Here is a 26,026-nt window from a genome sequence, read left to right on the forward strand (position 1 = left end):
TCCCACAGCTTGCTTTTGCAGAATCATTTATATGCATATATATAACTGCCTTCTATTTAACTGGTGACTCTGTGGGCAGACTGCAGCCCAGAAACACGGGCAGAATTCGCTAGTGTCAAGAAAAATGTCAGCTGGTTATTTGCTCTTCTCTGATATACATACACACTGTATAATTAATCAGGTGTGTGGCCGGCCCGGGAGTGCGCGTGAGTGCGTGGCGCGCGCGTAAATCAGAGAGATGCGGAGAATGCTGAGAGAATGTTTCTTTAAGACCCATTACCTTCCAATCCGACAGAAGGGGGGTCTGTGGTAAGGTGGCGTATCGTCTCTCTCCGCGTCCCCTTCCTCGCTGCTTAGCTACATGTGGGCAGGGAGAGACGGGGGAAAGGAAATAATAATAATAATAATAATAATAAAACATACACTAAGCTTTATTTCGGCTCTGGGTGAGGGCACGCACGCCGAGGCGGGATCCGCGGGGGATGGATCTAAGGAATATTTAACATCAAACATGGACACTACAGGCTCCCCCCTGATGACTGTGGTAAGGATGGAACTTCACACCGCCCCATCGCAACCCAATTTCAACTGAGAGGGATAACAGTGTTCGTCGAAAGACGCAGAAGAGGAGAGGGGAGAAAAAGGCATGCATGTACTAATATATCGGTGGATGCAGTGCGCGCGTGCAAGCGTGTGATAACAAGTAGGATGCCTTGCATTGTGTTGTCACGGATCGAAAGGGGGTGCTTTACATGTGTTTGTGTGTGAGTGTGCGTTTGTTTGCGTGTGTGCTGGTTGGGGGTGGGGGGCATGGTTGTATTTGCTAAAAGCACGGGCAGTTATTAGATAGACTATGCAACGCGGTATGTCGCTGTCGGGCATTGACAGGTGTGTTGGCAGCACACGCCAAGATTTATTTAGGGCGCGCTTGCTCGCTCCCGTTTGCATACAGTTAGGTGAGGCGATAGCTACTTGCGAGGGAGAGAGAGCGAGATGGGGTCCTCATAAGATGATAAGATGCCACTGTATATTGGCCTGCTATGTTTTGCTTGTAATTAATCATGGCTGCAACTAAGCTCTTTGCCGTTGGGAGCTTTGTAGTCAAACCACCCAGCTCCTCTCACTGCCTTATGGCTTTATAACTCCATAATGGTTGAGAAAAAAATTGGTCTGAAAATGTGCATTGAGTATTTATTTATTTATTTGGTAGGGGGACATAGTCCACAGTTTTAGTCGACCAGGATCTCTGTGGAGCAGGCATGGATTTATCTTCCTCCCAATCTGCTTTGATGGCCATTTTAACAGCCGAAGTGACAGATCTGAGAGCTGCAATACACAACTGCCCTTTTTTTTAACTATAAGAATGTAGATGTGCGCGTGTGCGTTCGTGCGCCCATCATCAGATGGTCTTTCCTGCATACATTCAGAAATGGAGGTGCAGGCTGGCTACAGCTTGGTCGACCTGTCAGTTTCCCCCTTTAGCCTGGTGTGCAGTGTGAATGCCACTGCAAATGAAAGCATGCTGGTTCGGATCCCGGTGTTTCCATTCCTCCACCCAAGCTGCCGACAATCATTTATCGATTCCAGTGATGCGTCTCTTGCCCAGGGGTACCGTTAAAGGGGGAAGAGTGGGGTAGGCGTCCATTATTAGTGGCTATGCTCTGCTTTTAATGGAAATGCAAATAATTCACTGGGCATGCATGCATTCTTGGCCGTGAATGTGATTTAACATTTAAGAGGATGTAAAACCGGCTGCAGAGCCCCTCATTCTTCAGTTTCTCATTGTTGGCGGCTGTGGGAGCCTGCAAACCCCTCTCCCCGCCCCAGTGTCTGGTGGAAGAGAGCTGTTTTTGCAGCTCTATCGCCCCCTCTCTCTCTTCCTCCCTCCCTCCCACAAACACACACTCAGAGCACACAGTTTTTCTTTGCCCATTTTTTCTTTTTTCTTTTTGTGGAGACAGGGAATATTTAGTAACACGATACCCCGCCTAATTAGGGGCCTTGTCCTAACTGGTCATCTAGTAATCACATACTGTAAAGCCAGTCTGTCCAAGCCAGAGAAGGGAACCCATCAGAATTCAGTGTGACTGTTTATCACTTGTGATGATGATGATGATGATGATGATGATGATGCTGGTGTGGGCAATCACATTCTCGCAAGTACATTCGTTTCAGTGTGGTAAGACTTCAGCTGAGACTTCAGTAGTGACACTGTGCCTGAGCTCACCCTTTACACCAATGAAGCGGATACATTTTAGGGAAATGTTGCCACCAGCTCATTGTTTTCTATCTGCTTTTCATATTTCTACAGCAATAAGGAGAAAAGAGAAAAGGTCTAAGTAATGCTACTATGCTGCTAAAGCTTGTGGCATGATAACTATCCTACAGCAGTCTCTCTTGTTTTGTCTCTTCTGCACATGCTCATAAAGACAGATCCTGAAGCCCAGTGACCTCACAGCTGACGCTTCAGTCAAAACTGCAGGCTGCACAGTTATGTTATGCCTGCACTGAATCAGGACTCCAGCTTTTATTGCCGTTTTTCCACAACAGACTCATCATATGACACTGTAGGAATTCAGAGAAATGTTAATGTGACCTGTGCATTGACTAGTATGGCTGAAGTATTTACTTTAGCCCTTTCTGAACTAATGCAAAGGTGCTTGTTAGGATGGGTTATACCAGCCAGCGTGGATGAAAGTTTAATTCTGTCCTTAGCAGTGGCCTTTCTGTGCGCCTCAGTGTATGTTTTGGGTAGTTTGGAACACAGAGTAACTGCCAGAAGCTGTTGTTTATGTTACATTGCTGGTTTGAAGGAACCACTCTGGGAAAAGTCTGAGCAAACATTTGAGGGTCTTGGTGCAATTTCATGAACAGCATATTTTCACTAAGCTATGTAATGGACCTGATTCATACACCCAAGCCAGAGGCACCATCACCAAAGGGTTTTCAGTTCATATAGTACATTTTGACAAATATATTTGGTCCTTTTTAATGTAAAAAAGATGAATACTTTCTAATCCAAACAAAATGGTGCATTATTAAATTTCACAACAACAATGATATCAACGATTTTTTTTAAAAACACCTAATCCAAGGAAATAAGTATAAACATTAATGGCTTTATTAACAGACATACTTTATCTCTGATCCATACTGAGCCTCATCATCAGCTGTCTTAGTGCTAAGGATAGGCTGTAAATAACAGCCACCGTCGTGTCAACCACTGGATTGTAAAATCCTAACATGCAGTGATAAGCTGTCAGTCATAGGGGTCATGCCCTAAATAAGCCCTTAATAATTAAGACCTAATGCAATTTTCTTTCTCCTCATACTGTTCAGTCAGACAACTCATGTTTGAACTGACTGATTTTAGAACCCAGCTGATTTACCGGCTCCGCTGCTCCCAGTATATAACCTATTGCTGATGTATCTTTATCTTTATAACGACTCATAAATCAAAATTTAAAAAGTAAAGAGGAGAAACACTTTTCAGCCATATTATAGGTGTTGATGGCACATAGTTTGTCCACCTCAGACACATGTTTGGAACCACAGAAAAACCAGCTGACCCATGCAGGATCAAGCAGCGGGTGAACGAGTACAACAACGAGTTGTTGTAGCAGTAAAACAGACTCATAAATAACTAATAATGACACATAAAAATGCTAAGTTTATGCTTTTTGCGAATGAAAGAAAAAAAATACCGCCATACAAATTAGATTTTTAAGTAATCAGATATTGGTCTTAGTTTTAAAAATATATCATTCAGGGTCTAATTTATTTATTAAAGCAGGAGAGCCTAGTTTGGCATCTTGGCTATGAACTCATTCCTTTGCATAAATATGATGCACATAGAAATCGGAGTGATAAGTAAATCTCTCTCCCTGTAGTCTATAGGTGGATGCTGAGGTGGTGGAGGGGGTGAACCAGCAGTCACCCATGCAGGGCAGCAGTGTTACTGATGTGTCAGAGAGAGAGAGAGAGATGGCAAGTTTTGTAGCTAAAATAGATTAGATCCAAATTATGGTGTGTGATGGTGAAAGTGAGCAGCGTTAGTTACCACAAAAAGGGGAACTAGCTGGAAATTAAATGTATTTTTACAGCAAAGTTTAAGGATGTTAATTTATGCTGTAAAGTTTTGAATTTTAACATGTGGTTGTGAATGATTGGCGTCAGTATCATTTTGTAACCCCAGAGGCTATTAGATATTCAGTGACATTTTTTGTATCAGAGAATTACACACCTAAAGAAGTTTCCCCACTATGAAGCAGATTATCACCTTATTATTTCCTGTGTCTGTGTTGAAAGGCCTTACCTAAAATCTCACCCTTTCTTAATATGGAACGCACACTGCGGTCTTGATATGGTTTATTTTTGTGTATGTGGTCATCAGACTGCAGCTATTAATCTGTCAAAGAAGTTCAAAGCTGTTCCTGAATCAGATTTTTATTTTGAACTGTATTTTAAGGATATGCAGGCGATGCCAGGTCAGTCTTGCGTCTTAATTATCCACCAGCGGAGCAGGAAAGGAAGTAAGCTGTTTTTTAGTGGGACACACAGCAATATTGCCAAGTGCTCTAGCCAGCTCACCAGCATGAGAAGCTAATTCAGAGCTGTAACAGACCTTAAATTACCAACCAACAGCTACCCCATTTGTGGTTCCTGGATGCCCATATAACAACGATAAGCACTGATTTTACAGGAAAATCTGGACCATGTTGCCTCAGTCCCCACCGCCCCATTCAACCTCCAATATTCTGTAAATACATACAGTGCTGCCCCTTAATACACTCATTTACACTGCCTTTAAGATTGATGTGTATAAAGTGCTTTAAGTGCACAATATGGCATCTGAGCATATTTAAGACGCCCTTCTTAACATACTGTAATACCGCCAAAAGGCTTTTACTGTGAGGTTTTATATCATTTTAATCAGTTTTGGTTGTCAGTGTTGTTTCTAAGTTGTTGTTTCATGATATCACATCATAAATACCCAAATTCTTTAGGCTGAAACGTTTTGAATACAAATAGTTCCAGTAATTTCTAGTCCCATTTCCACAGGTGAATTAAATAAAGCATTTGACATGTAATCTCCCTTTACAAAATTGGGTTGTCAATCAAGAATAGGTTGTTTAAAGAGGTCAGTGAATTAACAAGTCAGCCACAAAATGACAGACCACATAAAACTACAGAGTGGGGTCGGTGAGTTTTGAGGTCCAAAGTGTGTAAAAGTCGTCAGCATGCGGCTGAATCAGTAACAGCAGAGTTTAAATCCATAAACATCAGCAAAAACAAGCTGCTTGCTTGGAGCTTCACAGTGTTGGTTTCCATGGCTAAATAGCTCCTGTAGGTGTAAGTGGACCAGTAATTTTGTTCACATACTGTTTAAAGCTGTTTGAGTACTTATCCGGTATTAGGATTATATGGAGATCCTCTGAATACTCCAAATTTAAGTAACATTGCACAATTATTAAAATGTACAATTACATAAACTAAAAATGTTTTAGGAGCTGAATTTTTTTAACACCAGTCTTTTTTCACCAGCTGATTCACACTGTGGATGAACACCAGCTGATTCATTTTTCCAGCAACTATATACCTTTTATTTTTGATTTTTTAAATTCAAATTTAGGGCTGTCCTAAATACATAGTGGGGGTATTTAATGCTAAACACCAAAGGTTTTTATAGATTGATAGATTTTTATCAATCCCCCATTTTAATTTATTATGCTGTCCCCTTTATCACCGAAGAGACCACTAACTGAGTTATTATCACTGGTGCTGAGCCCTGTGGCCTAAATATGGTTGAATTACAAAAAAGATTATTTTTGCTGAACTCTGAAATTCTTCATTGCACTTCCTGTTTTGTTTTTTTTCAGTCTCACTGATAAAAAAGAATTATGTGTAGTTCACCACATGAGTCCAAACCACTCGAAAGTATAAAGTGCGAGCCCTTAAGTACTCCAGATAAGACAATAAAAAATATTTGTAGAAAGCAGACTCGAGACAAAATAATAATGCTGATTGCTTGGAACTGTATGATTTTGGCCCACTGTTTGCAGGATCAGACACAGGCCTCATTTGGTAATTTAAAAAAAGGGTAATTTAAGATATGCAGCTGATTAAAAGAAAACCAGTGCAGTGAGCTCACTTCTTCATACTTAACTGCCTTGTTTTAGAAAAGCCTTACATTCTCAGTCCATCCAGGTCATGAAAAAAGAAGGCAGTTGAACCAAAAGAAATTCAGCTGCTTTCTATTTTCAACTTCTCAAAAAAAGCTTTGAAATGTAAAAAAAAATTAAAACTTGTTTTGATTTTTCCTAAATTTCAAGATTACCTTAATGCTTTAACTTCACTAACATATTTGAATGTTTTGTTCATTTCTTTTTCTTGTGGCCAAGATCAGATTCCAGTATGAACTGGTCCAAAGCTCAACTGCATGCTTAGCAGAGCTAAATGACTCTTAGATTTCTCACTAAAAAGTTAAGCTCACCATAAAACAAGAATCACGTGAATGGAAGTGGCCCAAATCAGAATAAGAAATATTAGATACAGTTATGAGTTGTGCTCATATCACAAAAAGCAAACACTCTTGTTTGCTTTTGTAGCTAAAGTTTGAAAAGTAGACTGATGCCACTCTCTTATCTGTCCGTAACAATATAACGCTAGTGCATCATAATGCTAATGCAGCATTTTAGCATAAAAGCTAACACTGTTCCACCTGAAGGTAAAAACCCATGTATCCACAGTTCAACGTGATTCACTGTGGTAGATTTTGGAAACGTTGAATCAAGCCAGAGGCAACTATTTCAGTCTTTGGGGCAGATTTACTAAATGGGACAAAACAGTGTGCTAGCACAATCCCCAAATAGGGCTCATAGGTGTATCTAGTTTTTCAGTTGATGTGCAAAAAGGTGTGCGTTTTCTAAACACAGGCACAGTCAGTAATTTTCAATGTCAAGCACAAAAAATAAGATGCTTTTGTTGGGGTGGAGTATTAGCACAAGTAACAGTAAACTGAGTTTTGCAGATGTTAGCAAATCAGATTTAAATATATCCCTCCCTATATTTTTGAGTCTTCAGAAAGGAACTCAGAGAAAAAAACATATGCAACTCTCTGAGTTTCCACCCTCCTTGGGTGTTTTTGTTTTTACACCATAACCTAGTTTATGACTTAGCTAGCTAATTTCTAGCTGGTACTTTACACTGTATTTCACAAATAGATATGAAAGTGACATCAGTCTTTTCATATTATAGTGCGTTATAACCCCGAACTTGTCGTGACAGATGACTGTCACGCATTGTATAATGGAGGTTTCTTCCTGTTCAAAGGGAGTTTTTCCTTACCACTGTCGCCAAGCACTTCCTCATAGGGCTTCTTCTGATTGCTCTGTATTACGTCTTCACCATACAATATAAAGCACCTTGAGGTGACTGTTGCTGTAATTAGAACTCTTGGTGTTTTCCAAAGTATTGAATTATTGTTTCAGTTACCTTTTAAAGTCAGAGTCTGTGTTTTGTGGACTATAACTGAGTTGAACAGCATTAGTTTAAATTTTCACTCATTTCTCATGGTCCATGAATCAGTGTGAATTGTATTCAGATTCTGTTCATTTCATTGGAGCTGCCATTGCATTATTACATATTAGGTCAACCTGTTTGTCATTTTGTCAGAAATGCTAATTACAAATCAGCAGTTGGCTTCATTGTCACCGTTCCTCACATTTTCATTAGTCTTGTTGTCGCAAACTACCAGCTCATGCTTGTACAGTACTTTCACAGTTGCTATACTCACAGTGGAATTTATTGTGTGAGATCTAATACAATGTGTGCTTTGATTTTTCAGCTCTTACCAACGACGCTTTGAGGAGCCCTGCCTTGTGGACACAATTTAGGTGCATTGGTCCTCCTTTGTCCCTTCCTTTCCCATTACCCCTTCCCTTCTTCACCCTCAGCCAATCCTACAGCCACCCACAGAACGACTTTCCTGCAGTCCCTCTTATATAACAGGGGAACACATAAGCCTTCTAATCATTTGCCATGCAGGTTGGGACTGAGTGATGCAAGTCTAGTGAGCAAAGACATACAAAAGTAAGTGCAGGAGAAAACAGTTTAAAAAAGGCAATAAACACAGGAAGATGTAGGAGTAGACATAAACCAAAAGAATAATATTTTTGGAAAAAAAAAATGTAAAGATTTATATTTTGTACATCAAACTTTTGGCTGAAGCTTAACAAAACCCAAGGCACGACAACAGGCGTTTTGCACGTACAATCCCCCATTTAGTTCTCTTTTATTACTTGACACACACGACACGGTCTCATGATGATGTGCGAGGTGATGCCCACCATATCCGAAGATGGGCGAAGTGGCACCGGTGGAGGCCCCACTTCACCCGCCAGCGCGGGAATCGGAGGCCCAGGAGGAGCAATGGGTGGAGGAGGATTCAGTGGCAGGGAGCCCAGAGGTGGAGGAGATGAAGGAGGCAGCACAGGGAACTTGGAGTCTCTAATGGTCAACATGCTGACAGAAAGGGAAAGGCTGCTGGAGAACCTGAGGGAGACGCAGGAGAGCCTGGGTACAGCTCAGCTCCGCCTCCGTGAGCTTGGCCATGAAAAGGAGTCGCTTCAGAGGCAGCTATCAATTGCTCTGCCACAGGTAAATCTGTACACGTATATATTTACACTGTGCTTGTGTACGTGGGTTACAACGTTTGGGTGTGTTTTCCTGATGCAAGTGTTTTATGGAACATTTCTGCCTGTAAGGTAACTTTTGCTTATTCTCTGCGTTATCAGAACTGAGTTACATATGAGTCTGCATTTATGAGTGTGTCATCATGAAGCGAGCTCATGAGACAGTAAGCCTTTGCAGTGATGCCTCGTGGAGAGAGAGAGACACTCAGCTCCAGCTAGAACAGGACATTAGACACTTCCCCCACTGCATGCTTAGAGTCTTCACTAATTCTGTTTCTAGTAAATGCTGTAGGTTGACGCTCGTCTGGCTGTCAAGTCCAAGTTGCATCTGCAAATTTCCCCTTCGTTGTGTAACCAGGTTTTATTATGTTTGTTAATCATATCGTTAGTGGGTGATTAATGAGAGTGGAAGATAATATGTGCTTGGGCCTTATCTGAACTTCAATAAAAATGTAATTTATTGGAATTCTCTGAGCTTGCCTGATAAAATTGCTTATTGATATTAACTGGAATTTACAAGTTTTATCCTACCATTATTAAAAAAAACTCAATCTCTCCTTTCTCCTCATCTAAAGCTGAATGTATTGTAATTATAGTATGTAGAATTTAATGTACACGTGACCCCTCTAGCCACTAATATACAAGGTGTGTCAGGACAAATAATAATAATAATAATAATATTTTTTTAATTCAGTCAGATTCCTTTTTATGCCTTTTTGATAAAGTCCATTTCTGACTTGACTGTTGTAATGGCTTTCTTCCAAACATTTAGGGTTACTGATGTTAAGTTAATCCACTGAGTTACTCACGGTTCAGTTTGGTGTCCAAAAGTAGTCCAGAGTGAGTAGGAAGTCAAAGAGTGTGTGTAGATAACAAAAAGGTGCCGCAGCAACCCAAACTAAAGAAAGTGATTAATGTACAGTATGTATACAACACCATATACTCACCACGCAGTTTAACACAATACTTATTTATAGCAGGCAGTTTTACGTGTCTCCTTAGTATTAGGCTCTAACACTCGTCTAGAACATCATACAATCTACATATGCTCTCCAACTATTTTGATAGCTTATTATAGTTTGCTTATTTTGAACAAAAATACCACACATTTTCCCCTTAAATTTCCATAATAAACCTAGTTTAACATCATATACATCCTCCTACATGTCCACTATATGGATGTTGAAATGTGTTTCTTTGTTTTCTCAGCATATCAGTTTTTCCATAAATTAATTTACTGGTTATAATAATAAGCAGTTATGGCCTTGAACACCTCGGAAACAAGGTTAAGTATTAATGTAAGAGCCATATTGTTGGATGGAATTCGAATGTACATGTGTTCATGTGAGTGCAGCATGAATTATAAGACAATGTGTAATTTCTCCGCGACATAGGGCCACGTGCACTGTAGACCAGGAATTCAAATTTATTCAAACAAATGGAGGCCGTAGCCTGTAAAGATAGAGTGAGATGAAATAGAAATGAAACGACAAGGGGACAAGGAGAGCCAACTGCGAAGCTGACCCCTATCCAAACAAGAAACAATCCCATAAGGCCAAGAGCCAATAAACACGCTGTGTCACCATCTGTATAGATTTCTCTTTGGCTCTTTCTCTTTCCCCCCTTGTAAACACAAACCAGTTTCATATGCCTACCTTTAAGTGTTTGTGAATCCTAACCCTAAACATCTGCACACTGTCACTCTTAAAAGCAGCTTCTAAGGCCTTAGATGCGTTTTATGGAAATAAAAAAATCTTTTACCGTCGATCCTATGAGTTTTTCTCACTGTGCAGAAATCGTGTAGTACTACCTCTCCTTTTCGGGCTCACTTTCAGCACCATGAAGGAGTTGCAAGCGCATTCCCAGTGGTGCTGTAAATGACATATCAATGCTGTGTTTTGGGGGGTCTCTCCTGTGCATTCCAGAGCCGAGTCATTGTGTAACAGCGTGATGTAATCCATGCATGAATGCGAGTTCACAGAGGAGGATGAGCACGATGAGAGCGGTGGTGGAAAGTGTGTCATTGATTTACATGATTATTATGTAGGTTTACATCATGTTTGTCCTCCTACATTGCTGGTCTCAGGTGTTTCACAGAGTGTGTAACTGTAAGCCTTTGGTTCTGTATATTTTTAGCACTATGTGTGCATTTGCTGTGTGTGTGCATGCTCGTGTCTCGCCTAGATCAAAACTCACTGCAGCTGAACTGCCTGTGCCGAGACCACTTAATCTATTAAAGCCATACGTTTGTGTAGTTTGTTTTCTTGCCTCTGAACGCAGCTTGTGTGTTCCACAGGAGTTTGCTGTGTTGACTAAAGAGCTGAACGTTTGCCGGGAGCAGCTTCTAGAGAGGGAGGAGGAGATCGCTGAGCTGAAGGCAGAAAGAAACAACACACGTGTAAGATGTTTAGCAGCCATTTTGCTTATTAGCACTGTAACAGGCTCTGTGTTATCTTCCTCACCCATTGTGGTTGTGTGGGTGTCACACTGTTTCATTTGCTTCTGTTTGTTTTTCCTTCTCTTGATCTTCTTTTTTTTCCTAATCCACGCTCTCTTTTCTCTTCATGGCCCCTTTTCATTGTCCATATCTGCTTTCATTATGTCTTTTTTTGCTGTGCTGAACGTTTCTCGTCACTCTTAAAACCCTCACTGCTCTGTGCCGCCCCTGAGCCTACTCTCTTTTTTCATGATCCCGGCAGTTACCCTGTAATCTCTGCTCCTGTCTCTAATTCCTGCTCATTTTGTATGAGCTTTTTCCTTCAAATTGCCTTTCTTACCTCTCTCTCTCTCCATCCTTCTCCCAATTAACCCACTCAATCGTTCAGTTGTTGCTGGAACACCTGGAGTGTCTTGTGTCTCGCCATGAGCGCAGTTTGAGGATGACGGTGGTGAAGAGACAAGCCCAGTCCCCTGCAGGGGTCTCCAGTGAGGTGGAAGTCCTCAAGGCCCTCAAATCCCTGTTTGAGCACCACAAGGCCCTGGATGAAAAGGTGTGTTTGAAAGGCTGAGAGCAAGAGATTTCACTCGCTCAGACCAAAAATTGAGCCAAAAGATTATTAAACTCAAAGTCATAAGTCACTAGAAACATGCTTGAGGTAAAAAGGGAGGTGAAAGGACAGAATCGGCAGGTGGCAATTGAGCCCACTAGCAGCACGGAGATGTCAGAGGGAAAGATGGGAGACTTTCCAGATTAAATAGACCACCAAAGTGTGAGGGTGTGTTTGGTGTATAATGTGAGAACAGAGAGGCAGGATATACATATATATACAACTTGGCTGCTCAAAGTAGCATTCAGGCTGCAGGTTTAGCTCACATGTTTCCGTATAAAATCAAATATTATTGCTTTATGACAATGAAAATTTACTTTGACGTTGTTTGCTGTGATGATCATATAAAGGATCACTTATAATGAACTGCTCTTCTCCCGAGTTAGCACTAGAGCATCATTTACTGTGATAGACGTGAATAAATCAAGTCCTGTCAGCCTTAGTGATTGTCTCATGAGGATTGCTCACACCCAGTGCTGAGTTGGGTTCAATTAAAATGCAGTGTGGTGTGCAGAAATTCCCAGTGTAGCTTCCGTGGTGAGCTTCATCTCTGATGCGTGTGTTTTGACCTCTCATGAACTCTTATTTGCTTATTCGGTAGTGATAAAAATGTAATCACAATCTTGATATTAATTCCCCGGTGTCAAGTTGACTTACTGCATGCCATTTCGTATTGCTTCACCCCGCAGGTTCGAGAAAGGCTCCGTGTGGCCCTTGAGAGGGTGTCCATGCTAGAAGATCAACTCGCAGCGTCTTCTCAAGAGGTAAAGTCTAACGTGCCAGGATTGTGATTTGACGTTAACGAGCGGCTCAGTGTGAAGGGAACATTTATTTGGATCGTCTGTTTATCTCTCTTTTCAGGTAATCTCTTTAAGAGACCAAATTAAAAGACGTCAGCAAGGGGTGGACGGCGGGAAAGATGTAAGGGAGGGTTTTATGCATGTTGGTTCCAGTTGTTTTTGTGTATGTGTTAGCGTCCAGACAGTCAGTAGAAAGTAGATATTGGGTAACATGGTGTGTCAGTGTGATTTTTAACTCACCTACAGTTTCATTTACGTTTTTCTGCAATAACAACCCCATTCTAACTCTTTTTTTTCTTCATCACTCTCATTTCCTGCTTTATTCTCACCATTCCAGCGACTGCCCAATGGTCCTTCCTCTGGACTGGAAGATGGGGAGCTTGACAGACAGAGAGAAGGGGAGATAGAGCGGCAGAGAGCTGAACTCTCCCAGCTGAGGGAGAGGCTGGCCCTCATGTGCCGGCAGGTTGGTGTTTGTGATCCTCTGTGTCGAACTTTGTGAGAATGGCTTTTAGAGTTTGCATTGGGTTTCATGTCTTAAACGGTACGCCCACAAATTCTCTGTCAAAATCCAAAATAAAATATAAAAGCTTCTAGCAAAGTCCTGATTAAATCATTTACTATTGTCCACACATCCACAACATGCCTGACCCATCCCAAACGGCCTGAAGGAAAGCAGGTGAAACTGTTTGAATTCCCAGCTACATTTCTGTCTCCCCTTTGTTTGTAAGTTTGGTTTATTATATAACCCACCCTGGCTATCGTAATAAATCAGTGCCAGCTCCTCACTAGCAATTCCAGCAACACAGCATATCCCAAGGAGGAGGATAACTAATCACAGTACTTCTCCTGGTCACCCTCTTCCCTCTTGTGGCCGGTTACACTACTGCAGTTGCTTTAAGACACCGTATTCATCCCATATAGTAGGCTATATGACGCCATTTGATTTTAATAGCTGTACGTAGCACAAAATCTTACATAAGAGATCAGAAATGTTTAGAGTAAAATGAGTAATGCTTTGCTCTAACCTTCAAAACATCTTAAAACCTTTTGCGTGTTCTGTGCGTCACCACGTTACACCCCCAGAGTCTCGTGTGGACCCAACTGGCATTTGTAATCAGTCACTGTCTTGTCTGTTTACACTTAGTGCCGTGGCGGTTAATACTGGCTCACGTAGGTTCAATCTGTGTCATCTCTGGTCCCTTTGTGTTGTCACGTTAGGTCGGGGAAATAGAGGAACAGCTTGCCGCCGCCAGGAGGGAGGTGACGAAGTCAGAGGAGGCCAATCAGAAGCTCCAAAGGGAAGTGAAAGAGGTTTGTTGGGCCAGTCTGTCTCTTCATGGCCAAGACCCTGAGATCTCACAGCACCCAGGGTTCCAAGAGTACAACGCAACGGGCATATGTATTAATATTTATTATTCCAAAGGGGGATGAGAGTAAAATTAACCGATATCAAAGAAATGCTGGGCTGAAATGAATGCCATAATAAATATTAATATACTCCTGCAGTCTAACAATAGAGTGCTCTGTGCACGTATTCAAAGAAGCGTAGTAGAAATCTCTTACCTGGCCAGTAGTTTTCTACGTGATAAGCACTCATGTGTTTTGTATATTGCAAGTTTTATATTTATATCATTTTGTTTCATGAAATATTACCAGGCCCTTTGCCAAAGAGAGGACATGGAGGAGAGGATTACAACACTAGAACGAAGGTATTCTTTTCTTTTCTTTTCTTTTCTTTTCTTTTTTTAGTCTTCTATTTGTAGCTATCTTGTCTATTTGTCATCTATTTGTAGCTTGAAAGAAGCTCAAGACCAGAAGACCAGAATTTTATGCATAAACTATGATGCACATAGCAGAAGGACCATATGTTTCACCTGTTGGCAGGCAATGCGTTGCAAAAGCATCGTGACGCCTCTTTATAGCATCTAAGCTAGTTTTACATAATGACATTTGCATTCACTAATGATTCAGTGAATATTTGGACAGAAACAGTAATTAGTTTGGATGTATTACCCCTTAGATTTGATGTACCGGGTTATATTAACATTTGTTTAGAATTAATACTCCATTAAACTATCTAAGTTCCTGTTTCAGATTAGTGCTGTTTCAGCACCAGCTAACTTAAAACAGTCACAAACATTCATATATGTCACGGTATTTCGATTTAGGACCGCTGCAGCATTCCTCTTTGATGGCGGCTTTGTGTTGCAGGTACCTCAGCGCCCAGAGGGAGGCGACTTCTCTACATGATATCAAAGACAAGCTGGAAAATGAGCTGGCGAGCAAGGAGTCCCTGCACAGACAGGTAAAGTTTGGCTCAAACAAGCCAGTATCCAGCTGTGTTGGTAACAAAAGTCACGAACATTTCTGTGTCTGATGAATGTTTTCTTGACTGTCTAGAGTGAAGAAAAGAACAGGCAGCTACAGGAGCGTCTGGATGAGGCGAAACAGAAGCTCCAGCAGACCCTGCAGAGGGCAGAGACATTACCTGAGATTGAGGCCCAGCTTGCACAAAGAGTGGCTGCTCTCAACAAGGTGGGCAATCAATATCAACCACTAACTCTTTTGAATAGAATATTCCAGCTTTTATTCGAATCTCATTTCAAATATTTTAACCAGCATCTGCAAATATCTTTCTGTTCTTACACAAAAGGCTGAAGAACGTCACGGAAACTTTGAGGAGCGACTACGGCAAATGGAAGCTCAACTTGAGGAGAAGAACCAAGAGCTGCAGAGGGTGACATTAATCATATTTTCCTGCTGAGACACAGTCTGATGTGAATTCTCAATTCTGAATAAAGTTTAAATTTTATCTCTGCTTTTATTCCTCCTCTCCTTCGTGTCTTCATTCCAGGCCAGGCAGAGGGAGAAGATGAATGACGAACACAACAAACGCCTCTCAGACACTGTGGACAAGCTTCTGTCAGAGTCCAATGAGAGACTTCAGCTGCATCTCAAAGAAAGAATGGCAGCACTAGAAGAGAAGGTAGAAAAAGAAGAGTATTGTGTATAAACCACTGTACCACATGAAAATGCATATGTATACTTTTTGTTTTCTTTGCTTCTAGAATGCTCTTTCTGAGGAACTGGTCAATATGAAGAAAATCCAAGATGATCTTCTTGCTAATAAGGTATTCACTTTTGTATTTTTTGTAGTTACAGATTAGAGGTGAGACACCCCATGATATGATGTTATCACAATACTTCACTCACGATACGATATTATTGCACTTTTTTACAGTTTGCAATAACTAATACTTCGATGAGTAACCTTTTTTTTAATAGTTAAATAACTTATCTCAATTAAGTTATTATGCTGCCAAAAGAGGCTGTGAGCCAACACCAACACCGTCACTAAAATCTGCCATAGAAGAATGAATGAGGTCAACTTGGTAATTACATGTAGTCTGTTACTGATAGTGCAGATAAATCATCAAAGCTAAGTGTTGGGTGATTTTTCATTTGAGACTATTTAATCGAAGCCCTTTTTAATTGTTTCCAGAGTGTTCGGACTTGTTTAATAAAATATTAATATTTGTTGTATTGATACAATATCCCCACGCAAAATTTCACGATATGATGCTGTATTGGTTTTTTCCCCTACACCTATTACAGATGTTTAAACCTTTGGCGTCATGCTAAAAGTGTTTTCTCCTCTTTGTTTTAGGAGCAGCTGATTGCTGAGCTGGAGCGAGTCCAACTGGAGCTGGATCAGCTGAGAGGAAGGCCAGGCTCGTCCTATTCCAGGTTAGCTGACATGAACCCTCACGGCAAAGTATTTATGCACCGTGCCCTACATTTATGAATACTCAAAGTCTCCCAAAGAACACAGCGCTTATGCTGAGTACACCATTTGTTTACACTCCTCTGCTTTGTAAAGTTGTTCACATTGTACCTGGAGGCTGTTGGGCTGTCTGATAAATACACAAACAAATGCTTTATTCATAATTTTATAGCTTTTAGTTTTAAATTCCTTGTTTATTTATGGGGGAATCTTTGTGTGTGACAGTGCTGTGTGTTTGCACACTCACCCACGAAATGTTTTCAAGTGCTGCTGCTTAACATTTGAATTCTGGATCTCATCATAGGGCGGGCAGCGTGAGCTCACTTCCATCCACCCTTTTTCGAAGATCTCTTCCAGGGAGTGCCTCGGAGCTGCGGTACCCTCAGGGTGGAGGCTCACTCCCAGCTGGCTATGGCAGCTCCTCTAGTGGGGTCGTGGTCAGGCGTCACCGTGGCCGTTGGGGGACTCCTAGAGATGATAGTAACAAGGTGTCGATCTCAGGCTGAGATAATGATGATGTGCATATATGCAACGTTATATACAGCCATCATAGGCTTAACTTTGTGCTCTGAATGATTTCTTTAAAATGTTCTTTTTTCCAGGGTGGTATGATTGTACAAAGAAACAAGAACTGGGTGCAAAAGTTTGAATTTATTTGGGATTTTCTCTGATCCATGCAGGGTTAAAAGTGTAGAAATACCCTCACTAATGTTTCATATTCCAGAAGCCTAGTGGGTCAATACTAAACATTTGCAAAGTTGCAAGATCATCAGTTAAAACAACTGTATGTAAAATTAAGTTATTTGGATTTGTCACCACTTCGTCAAGATCTAAAAGAAGACCCAAACTGTTACCTTCAGTTGAAAGGAAATTGGTTAGGATGCTCAGGAACGATGCAGGAATCACCAAGGCCTGCTATGAGCTGAGAACTGCCTTAAAACCAACATCACTTCCATACTAAAGTGTGTTTTTCATCACTATGGGCTAAGAGGATACAGACTAAAATCGGCATCTTCAATTTCAATTTCAATTTGCAGCTGCCCACATGGACAAGCCAAATGTGTTCTGTAGAAAGATTTTATGGCCAGACAGGATAAACATTCAGCTATTTGGCACAATGACAAGAGCTATGGTTGGGGGCTTTTGAGCGTAACAACACTATACACAAAGTGGATGGAATAATGAAGAAGGGGGAATTTAAATGAATTTTACCAACTCTGCCAAGAAGAGCAGTCACATATTCAGTCAGAAATATGCCAAAAGCTTATCGATGGGAACCAAAAGTGTCTGGTCAAGGTGCAATTTGCTAAGAGACATTTAAGCAAATATCAGTAGGGAATGTGTATAGTTTTGTGTAGAAAAGAATCCCAACTCAGTTCAAAGTTGTGCACCCAAATCTTGGCTTTTAAAGACTTTAAAGATGCATGCCGCACAATCATTCCACACCGGGACGTGAACAATTCAAATAAATCATTCAAAGCACCAGATTACCAAGATATATAAGCCTTTGTAAACATTTGACCACAACTGCATATACTGTGATATGGTGCTATTTTCTGAATGACACCATTGTCTCTATCCGTTCTATTGTTTTTCTCATTTTCCAGTATGGAGAGTGGGACAGCAGCACTATGCTGGGTCCTGGGTTTGAGGGCGGCGTGGAGGGAGGCTGCTCTGATGATGAAGAGGATCGGGAGACTATGTTCGGGTCGGAGCTGCTCTCTCCCAGTGGGCAGACGGATGTACAGACTTTGGCCATCATGCTACAGGAGCAACTGGAGGCCATTAACAAAGAGATTAAGTAGGTTTTGTGTGCAACAGTGTGTAGATGAGAGTGTTGTGAGATCCTAGGATTGTTTAGCCTACTGTTAAAATTCTTCTCTCTTCTCCTTTAAGGCTGATTCAGGAAGAAAAAGAAAGCACGGAGCTGAGGGCAGAAGAGATTGAGAGTCGGGTCAGCAGCGTAGCCCTCGATGCCTCAACTCTTCCACCCTCTTCACTGGGTGGACGTGACAGTGTCGGGAGGGGCTACATGACTCCCTCCATCACCTCGTCCACATTGGCGTCACCCTCACCACCCAGTTCTGGACATTCCACCCCCCGCCTGCCCCATTCACCTGCCAGGGAGAGCGATAAGCAGGTGCTGTCTCACTGCTGTTTTATACCAACAAATGAGTGAAGTTACACTGAATTTCCCCATATAAACCTTTTGAACTTTGTCCACCTTACAGAACAACAAAGACGGTGAAGAATGCAGAGCACTCGCCCTGATTGACTCCACCCCTCCGCCTGTTCCTCGAGCCCTACGGTTGGACCGAATGACACACACTCACCCAGGGGCAGGCCTTGATGATCACCGTGAATTTCGCAGGTACTCAGAATAATATTAACATGCAGTATATTTGGCTCTGAATTTAGCCCTGAAGTGGACTCAGTTTTCCGTCCCTCTGTTTGTCCAGTCTTTCTGCTGACGGTGCCACCACAGCTAGCCAGGATTCCCTTCACAAAGCCAGCAAAAAGAAAAGCATCAAATCCTCTATTGGTCGTCTCTTTGGCAAAAAGGAAAAAGGACGGATTGGTGCACCTGGACGTGAATCTGCCTCACTGGGTGTGTGAACAGCCTGGACACTAGTCATTCAAAATGCCGTCTCTCATGTCCAAGTCATACATTTATCTGTTTGCAGTGAGAGAATCATCAACAGTGAAACCAATACAGGAAGTAATTATTATTTTTAACCTATGATCTTTACAGCCTCCACACCCTCTGATGACCTGGGTTCAGCTGATCCATTAGGTCTGGCTAAACTTGGAACTGGAACAGTGGAAAAAGATCGCCGCAGCAAAAAGAAGTGAGATCAGTCATCTTTCCACACGCTTCTCATGTTGTAGCGACATCTTTGATCCTAATGCGATATAGCAATACATTTCGTAGTTTAGTATTAATTTAAACAGAAAAATGTACGCCTATGCGGTGCCGCAAGGCTGAAACGTTTTTAACTTCTCATGTTGATTTTCTATTTATAAAAGAAGACAGTGGTAAGGTGAGATATGAAGAAATTAATCTTCTGTTTTCCACTCTCCTTGCCAGGCACGACTTATTAGAGGAGGCATGTCGTCAGGGTCTGCCTTTCGCCTCATGGGATGGCCCGACTGTTGTTACGTGGCTTGAGGTACGTTTCTGAGCCTCAGGACATAAAACCATCAGACTGATTTGGACCAGTTTATGTAAAGTTTAGTATGTTGTCATTACCGACATATTACATTACCGGAATATATATTGTATACATGATGGTAGATGATAATATTATTTAAAGCCAAAGCTTTAAATAATGAGGTCAGTGAATGCACAGGTAGAAGTCTCTTTGGAGAAGTCTTTTTTTCCACTCTTGGTAAAGCAGCCCTACTCTACTGCTATTAAAACCTTCTGTCTGTGAAGGGCAACCAATCAGAAGGAAGCCAGCTTAAACGGAAGGTAGCTGGGGAGAAAAGCTAAAAATGCTCGTTTCAGAAATAGGATGTATTTTTTTTGGTATTTCACTCACAAGGTTTTTGTCACCAAGTCATACTTTATTTGAAGAATGTTACTGTTACTGTTCGTTGTGCACCACTTCTGCTTTCTGTTGTCCCAGCTGTGGGTCGGGATGCCAGCGTGGTATGTGGCAGCGTGTCGTGCCAACGTGAAGAGCGGCGCCATCATGGCAAACCTGTCGGACACAGAGATCCAGAGGGAGATTGGCATCAGCAACCCTCTACACAGACTCAAACTTCGCCTAGCCATTCAGGAAATGGTCTCCCTCACCAGTCCATCTGCACCCGCAAGCACTCGCTCTGTAAGCCTGCGTACAAATCCCAGTTAAAAAACACGGCACGGGGGGTAGACACAAACTAATAATTTGTGCGCTGCCGTTACAGTCAACAAGTAACATTTGGATGACGCACGCTGAGATGGAGTCTCTCACTGCTGCCACCAAACCAGTAAGATTATATTTCATGTGAAATACAGAGAAGCTGTTTTTATATTGCATTGATTTATTTGACACATTTGTTATGTCGTGAGCAAACTGTCCCGTTAATAAGGTTTCTTCTTTTTTTTTGTCTCTTAATTAGGCATGTTTGGCTACACCTTTCCCTTGCTGTTCCCTAAAAATCAGTTTTGATGTAGTGTTTTCCATCTAATTCTCACTCACTAACAAAGCTTTTCCTCCTTTTGCCTTCCCTCTCCTCCTCTGTCCCGACACTGATTCATTACAAACACAAACTCTCACTGGTGACCTTTCCCTCTCTTTGCAAATATCTGCTCCTTTCCTCTGTACGCTCGGCCTGAACCGTAAGGAGCAGAAGGAGTTCAGCTGGGATCAGGTGAGCTGCTGAGAATCCACAGGCCATCACATGATTTGCAATTTATTTTTAAATAAAGGCTTACCAGGAAACCAGGAGACACAGCCTTAAAGGGAAGAAGAGCTAAAACGAAGTCTTTAAATATGCATCTGTGTGTCTAACGAGACATGCTTATATAAATCCAGGTTTGAAGGTTGTAGACTGGCACTTATTTTGCCTTTTTTTTTAAATAATCAGAAAGTGAAGGAAAACAAAAAGCAGCAGAAATACTTTACTTTCATAGGTCTAGAGTTAACACATAACTAATTATTTGAGACATGAGTTACACTTTAGCGGCGCATTTTTAGAAAGTGAGACCAAATTGTTTTTGCCATTTTAGGCTACAAGTATACTGTTTCCTGTTCCCAGTAATACAGAATTTGTGTCAGAGAGATGTTTAGCATGACCGCTGAGTGGCCAGCAGTGTGTATACACGAGTGTGGTGTATATAGAGCCCACAGGAAGGAGAAACAAATGGAGAAAACCCTGCATGGCGGGGGATTTTGTTTTTATTACACTTTCAGGTTTCCCTTTTACTACTATTTTCTCTGCACTTTATCTGCCCTGTTCCAAGGAATTAAGAAGTCACTAAATATTGTTAATACAAACACATTGTAATTTTTCCTGTTTCATTATTTAGCTCAAGTGAAACACACAAATTTGTTTTATATTCAGAATGTTACCTTTAGGATTTTTTTTTCATGTTTATTATGCATCTTGTTTACTCTCATGTCTATAAACCTTGTTCTCCAGATCCTGGCCTATGGAGACATGAACCATGAGTGGGTGGGAAATGAATGGCTGCCCAGCCTGGGTCTACCCCAGTACCGCTCTTACTTCATGGAATCGCTGGTTGATGCTCGCATGCTCGATCACCTCACCAAGAAAGAATTGAGGGGCCAGCTGAAGATGGTGGACAGTTTCCACAGGTGAAAGAAAGGACACCCACGTTATTGGATTAATTTTATGTTCTGCATATTTCCACCCACTGCATGTCTTGGGTCTCTGTCCTTACTACTTATAGGGTGAGCCTTCACTATGGCATCATGTGCTTGAAGCGCTTGAACTATGATAGAAAGGAGCTGGAGAGGAGGAGGGATGAGAGCCAACATCAGAACCAAGGTGAGGCCTTTGGATAATGCCCCAAACTTGATTTCAAAGCATTAGTTTACTCACACTGGTGTGTTTTTGTCTTTGTCTTTGAATTTGTGTTTCTCCAGATGTGATGGTGTGGTCCAATGAGCGAGTGATGTGCTGGGTGCAGTCTATCGGTCTAAAAGAATTTGCTGACAACCTGTTAGAAAGTGGGGTCCATGGGGCCCTGCTGGCACTGGATGACACCTTTGACTACACTGACCTGGCCCTCCTTCTTCAGATACCAAATCAGAACACACAGGTAGACTACCTCACGTGCTCTACAACAGCCGGCGATGTCAGATGCTCTTCTGTTATCTTAATCTACAGGTGTAAAATTACCCGAAACATCTTTTCGTCTGTCTCTTTCAGGCAAGACAGCTCCTAGAGAAAGAGTACAATAATCTCATCTCCATGGGAACAGAGAGGAGGCCCGATGAGGTACAACAACAGGAAATATTTTCAGGAAATATTTTTTTTGCCCTTTGTTTAATGTGCTATGAAAGATAAATTTCTTTCAGGGTTAAAAAGAAAGACTAAAACATGGCTTTTCCTTGTAAAGGAAGGCTTTACTGCTAGTGAACTGCTGGCAAGCCACAGTGGTTCAGCTGTGTTTACACGGGTGCTAATTGCTTAGTTACAGCTTGTAGGGCTAAAAACTGTGCAACTGTGGAATATTGTCACAACAAATACTGCTTTGTCAAATACTGTTTTGTTAAACCCCACTAATGCATAATGAATAAGGGCCAGTGAATGCTGTTGTTTTGAATCACTAGCATTATTTCCTTGTCTCCACAGGACGGCACAAAAACATTCACACGGTCACCGTCATGGAGGAAGATGTTTAGGGAGAAAGACCTCCGTGGCGTTACCTCCGATTCCTCAGAAACATTACCTGCCAACTTCCGTGCCTCTGCCATCTCGACCCCGTCTGTCACACTGAGAAAAGTCCAGAGTGAAGGTGAGGACTTGAGCATGATAACAACAATACTGTCAGGATCAGGGATTACACAGCAGTTTTTTCCTGTTTAAAAGAACCCCAAAGGAACAGTTCACCCCAAAATCAAGTTTCTATCTTTTATTTCTCTGGCTTTTGCTGCTATTTATCATTCTGAAGTATTTGGGTGTGAGTTGCTGGGATGTGGAGATATTAACTGCAGAACTATGATGGAACTGGTTGCTCCAAGCACCAAAAAAACCCCCCAAAAAACCTGACTCTACAAACCTTGCTGTGAGCATGTTATCTATGTGCATGCTTCCTTTGTTTGGCAAATAGAGACAGTAAAAAGAAAATAGTTCCTGCATAAATTTGCTAACAACAAGGTTTTTTGTGATTTATACAAAGAGATATTTTGGTGCTCTACATGTACCATCTGGATAGATTATATTTATATTTAAATACAGTGCTGTGCAAAACCCTTGAGTCAACCCTCATTTCTTTATAATTTCATTTCAAAGAGCCAGACTTGGGGTTTTTTTTTTTCTAAAATGGACTTTTGAAGCTTTTCTTTGGACATTGGCTGCTTTGTCACTCATTTTCAGGTGAACTCTTGTACCTGACCCTTTTCAGAGAATTTTTGTTTGTTTAAGTCAGTTAACATTGGTCTATGAGTCATTCAAGAATAAAAAAAGATGCACCTAATGGATGAAGTCTATACATACCAAACATAACTGAAACATGTGCAAACATATATGGAAATAAAACATAAAAGGCAAAGTCTCTGGGCCAATCCATGCCCGATATGTTCCTTTGTGTGTTTTTCCACCCAGATATGCTTTTACCAATCAAATGGTATCGCATGGTGGATCTGATGATCCTTTTCTTATTTTGAAAAGAGCTCCAACACCATTGGCTGAAATGCCTCCACCATGTTTTAGATGAAATTAACAGAAATATCCAGTATTTCTTTAGAAAACGGTTTCCTGTTCTTTTTCTTCATAACCAATGAAACTAAAGATGTCTGTAGACATTGATATGGTTTGGACCAAAATTTTCAAGTTTGGATTCAGCACTCCAAAAGTGTCACATATCTCATCCTTACTCCCTGTTTCACTTTCTTAAGAATGGCTTCTTCACGGCTCTTAAGGAAGAGAAACAGCAGCTGCACCTATTTCCCATTTTCTTTGCAAAATATAAAGCAATGAATGGTGATGCAAGACTTTTATATTAAAAACGCATTATGCAGAAATATAAACAAAGTCTTGCAAATGCTCCTACTTCCTACAGTGATAATAACAATTTAGCAGTTTCATTGGTTATGAAGAAAAAGAACAAGAAACAGTTTTTTAAAGAAATACTGGATATCTCTTTTAATTTCATGCAGAGCAGTAGATGAGAAGTTGATTTGCTTTACAGTAAATATGAAACTATAGCCAGTAGTTGGTTTTTCCTGAGGAACAGTAAGCTTTATTAGCTTAACAGAGCAAAATCAGTGTTTCCCTAGGATGCTGTGTTTCTTAATAGTTTATATTTGGAATACAGAATTTAAAGCTTAGCAGTGCCGTTTTTTTTAATAACATCAGTAATGTTTTGCTTTACTGACTTGTATCTGTTTGTCTTGTATATTTAACAAGGACTAATCACCTTTTTTTCCCCTGTCAGCAAACTCTGGTCCAAGAGCAGAGTCGGGGTCTGTGAGAACATATTCCTGCTAAAAAAAAAAAGAAATAAAGAAATAAATAAGCACACCAGGTGAGAAAAGCACTCTGATTGATCATAGCTAAAAATAGCTTGAGCGGACACCACATCAGTCACGTCTATACGGTGCCATTATGACTCTTTAAATGTCTTTTCTTATATTTTCATAGAACCCCGCCCCCAAATCAACCCAAGGAAAAACACATTTTAGAGGAAAAAAAACCTGAGGAACAAAAAACAAAAAAACGAAACAAAAAGGACACTAGAAGATGACCAACAACCTTCGAGCCACATGTCTCGAAAAATCAAAGATACAGAGTGAATGATTTAAAGATGTTAAAAATGGAGTGAATGTCTGTTTTACCATCAGTCTCTCTCTCTCTCTCTCTCTCTCTCTCTCTCTCTCTCTCTCTCTCTCTCTTTCGATCCATAGTTGTGGCATGATGCTGTTTGATTCTGTAGAAAGTGGCCTGTAGAAAGTGACCAATGCCTATCGTGAATTCATCTTCTGTTTTTCCTTTTTTTGGTTTTTTGAGTGTAAGACGGCAATATTGACACAATGAATTTATAGTTTTTAAACTGGAAAATGCATTCCTGTTCATATCAAGAGAACAATAGTCCAACACGCATCCTTTAAGTTGGTCTGACTGCGATTTAGATTGATTATAGAACATACTCAACAACGCCAAGTAACATCACAATACAGTATGGTGTGGCGAGGGGGGAGGTTTAAGGCCAGAATGTAGGAGTACACAAGGAGGACGATATGTATGTTCTTAAGCCATAACGGAGGTGAGATGCACAAATGTGAATAGGACAGACAATGAGACAATTAGCAAAGTGCTTTATGACAAAATCCTGTTTAAACTGGGGGAAAATGACTTGAGTTACGGAGCATTTGTGTTAATATGCATGCCAAATTCAACCATTTTAGAGTGAACGTCATGATATCGATCATCAAATGATGTGAAAGCAGGACTTTGTAAAATGTGTGTATTTTATTTTTATCATTTTTTATGATAACTGCTATTGTTTGTATGTATGTATGTATGTATGTACAGTATGTATGTGTGCGTATTAAACTGTACGTTCATTTCATACTTAGTTTTAAGACTGACTGTAATTTCATTTTAGGTTGACAAAGGAAATATGTTTTAAATTATGGACATTTAAGATATGCTACTTGTATGTGTACATTTTGGACAACAAATTGTGTTATGATTTCAATTCATATTATTGGAGAGTAGTGATGATAATTGATTATAATATGATAACAATAATGATAATGATTGTAAAAGCTGTAATTAAAAACAAACAAACATACCTGTATGAATGTTATTGAAGGAGTTATTTCAGAGTTTCGCCTTCACACAGCCTGCCCACAGAAGATCACATGCGGGTGAGTCAATAGTTATGAAGCTCTTAGTAAGAAATATGTTTATCAGACTAAAATATATATATTTACATTTATATTTACCACACATTTTCAATTTCTGGCACTTTAAATTAGATAAAACGATGACTGGAAAATTCTAGAAAAGTTACAAAAC

At 40.8% G+C, this 26,026-nt stretch overlaps 1 protein-coding gene across 5 annotated transcripts; it reads left to right on the top strand.

Moving 5' to 3' along the window:
• The first annotated feature begins 279 nt into the window (after positions 1-279).
• Positions 280-25,799, top strand: LOC101484958 (liprin-alpha-3). Of its 5 annotated transcripts, none has more exons than XM_076887423.1 (32): positions 280-644; positions 7,847-8,658; positions 10,990-11,091; positions 11,519-11,683; positions 12,430-12,504; positions 12,602-12,661; positions 12,878-13,006; positions 13,762-13,854; positions 14,200-14,252; positions 14,755-14,848; positions 14,944-15,078; positions 15,197-15,280; positions 15,398-15,529; positions 15,612-15,674; positions 16,211-16,290; positions 16,632-16,815; positions 17,935-18,128; positions 18,224-18,467; positions 18,559-18,698; positions 18,787-18,935; positions 19,080-19,176; positions 19,416-19,497; positions 19,957-20,157; positions 20,240-20,302; positions 20,660-20,686; positions 21,458-21,633; positions 21,729-21,826; positions 21,925-22,100; positions 22,211-22,279; positions 22,637-22,799; positions 24,441-24,530; positions 24,647-25,799. In XM_076887423.1, exons 2-31 carry the CDS (start codon positions 8,323-8,325, stop codon positions 24,491-24,493), a joined length of 3,717 nt encoding a protein of 1,238 aa, XP_076743538.1. In that variant the 5' UTR covers positions 280-644; positions 7,847-8,322; the 3' UTR covers positions 24,494-24,530; positions 24,647-25,799. The 5 variants fall into 5 exon arrangements, with proteins under 5 accessions (XP_076743538.1, XP_012780181.1, XP_076743540.1 ...); XM_012924727.4 differs by having other exon boundaries at positions 280-544; XM_012924728.3 differs by having other exon boundaries at positions 644-703.
• Positions 25,800-26,026: the final 227 nt, after the last annotated feature.

This window comes from Maylandia zebra, linkage group LG8, assembly GCF_041146795.1.
Source record: "Maylandia zebra isolate NMK-2024a linkage group LG8, Mzebra_GT3a, whole genome shotgun sequence".
NCBI lineage: Eukaryota > Metazoa > Chordata > Actinopteri > Cichliformes > Cichlidae > Maylandia > Maylandia zebra.

Bases quoted from the DNA above. Each gene is read 5' to 3' on its own strand.
- LOC101484958 (XM_076887423.1), top strand. From the start codon at position 8,323: ATGATGATGTGCGAGGTGATGCCCACCATATCCGAAGATGGGCGAAGT. The intron at 16,291-16,631 runs GTTAGCTGACAT...ATCTCATCATAG, and splicing joins CCAGGCTCGTCCTATTCCAG to GGCGGGCAGCGTGAGCTCAC. The intron at 19,177-19,415 runs GTGAGATCAGTC...TCTCCTTGCCAG, and splicing joins GATCGCCGCAGCAAAAAGAA to GCACGACTTATTAGAGGAGG.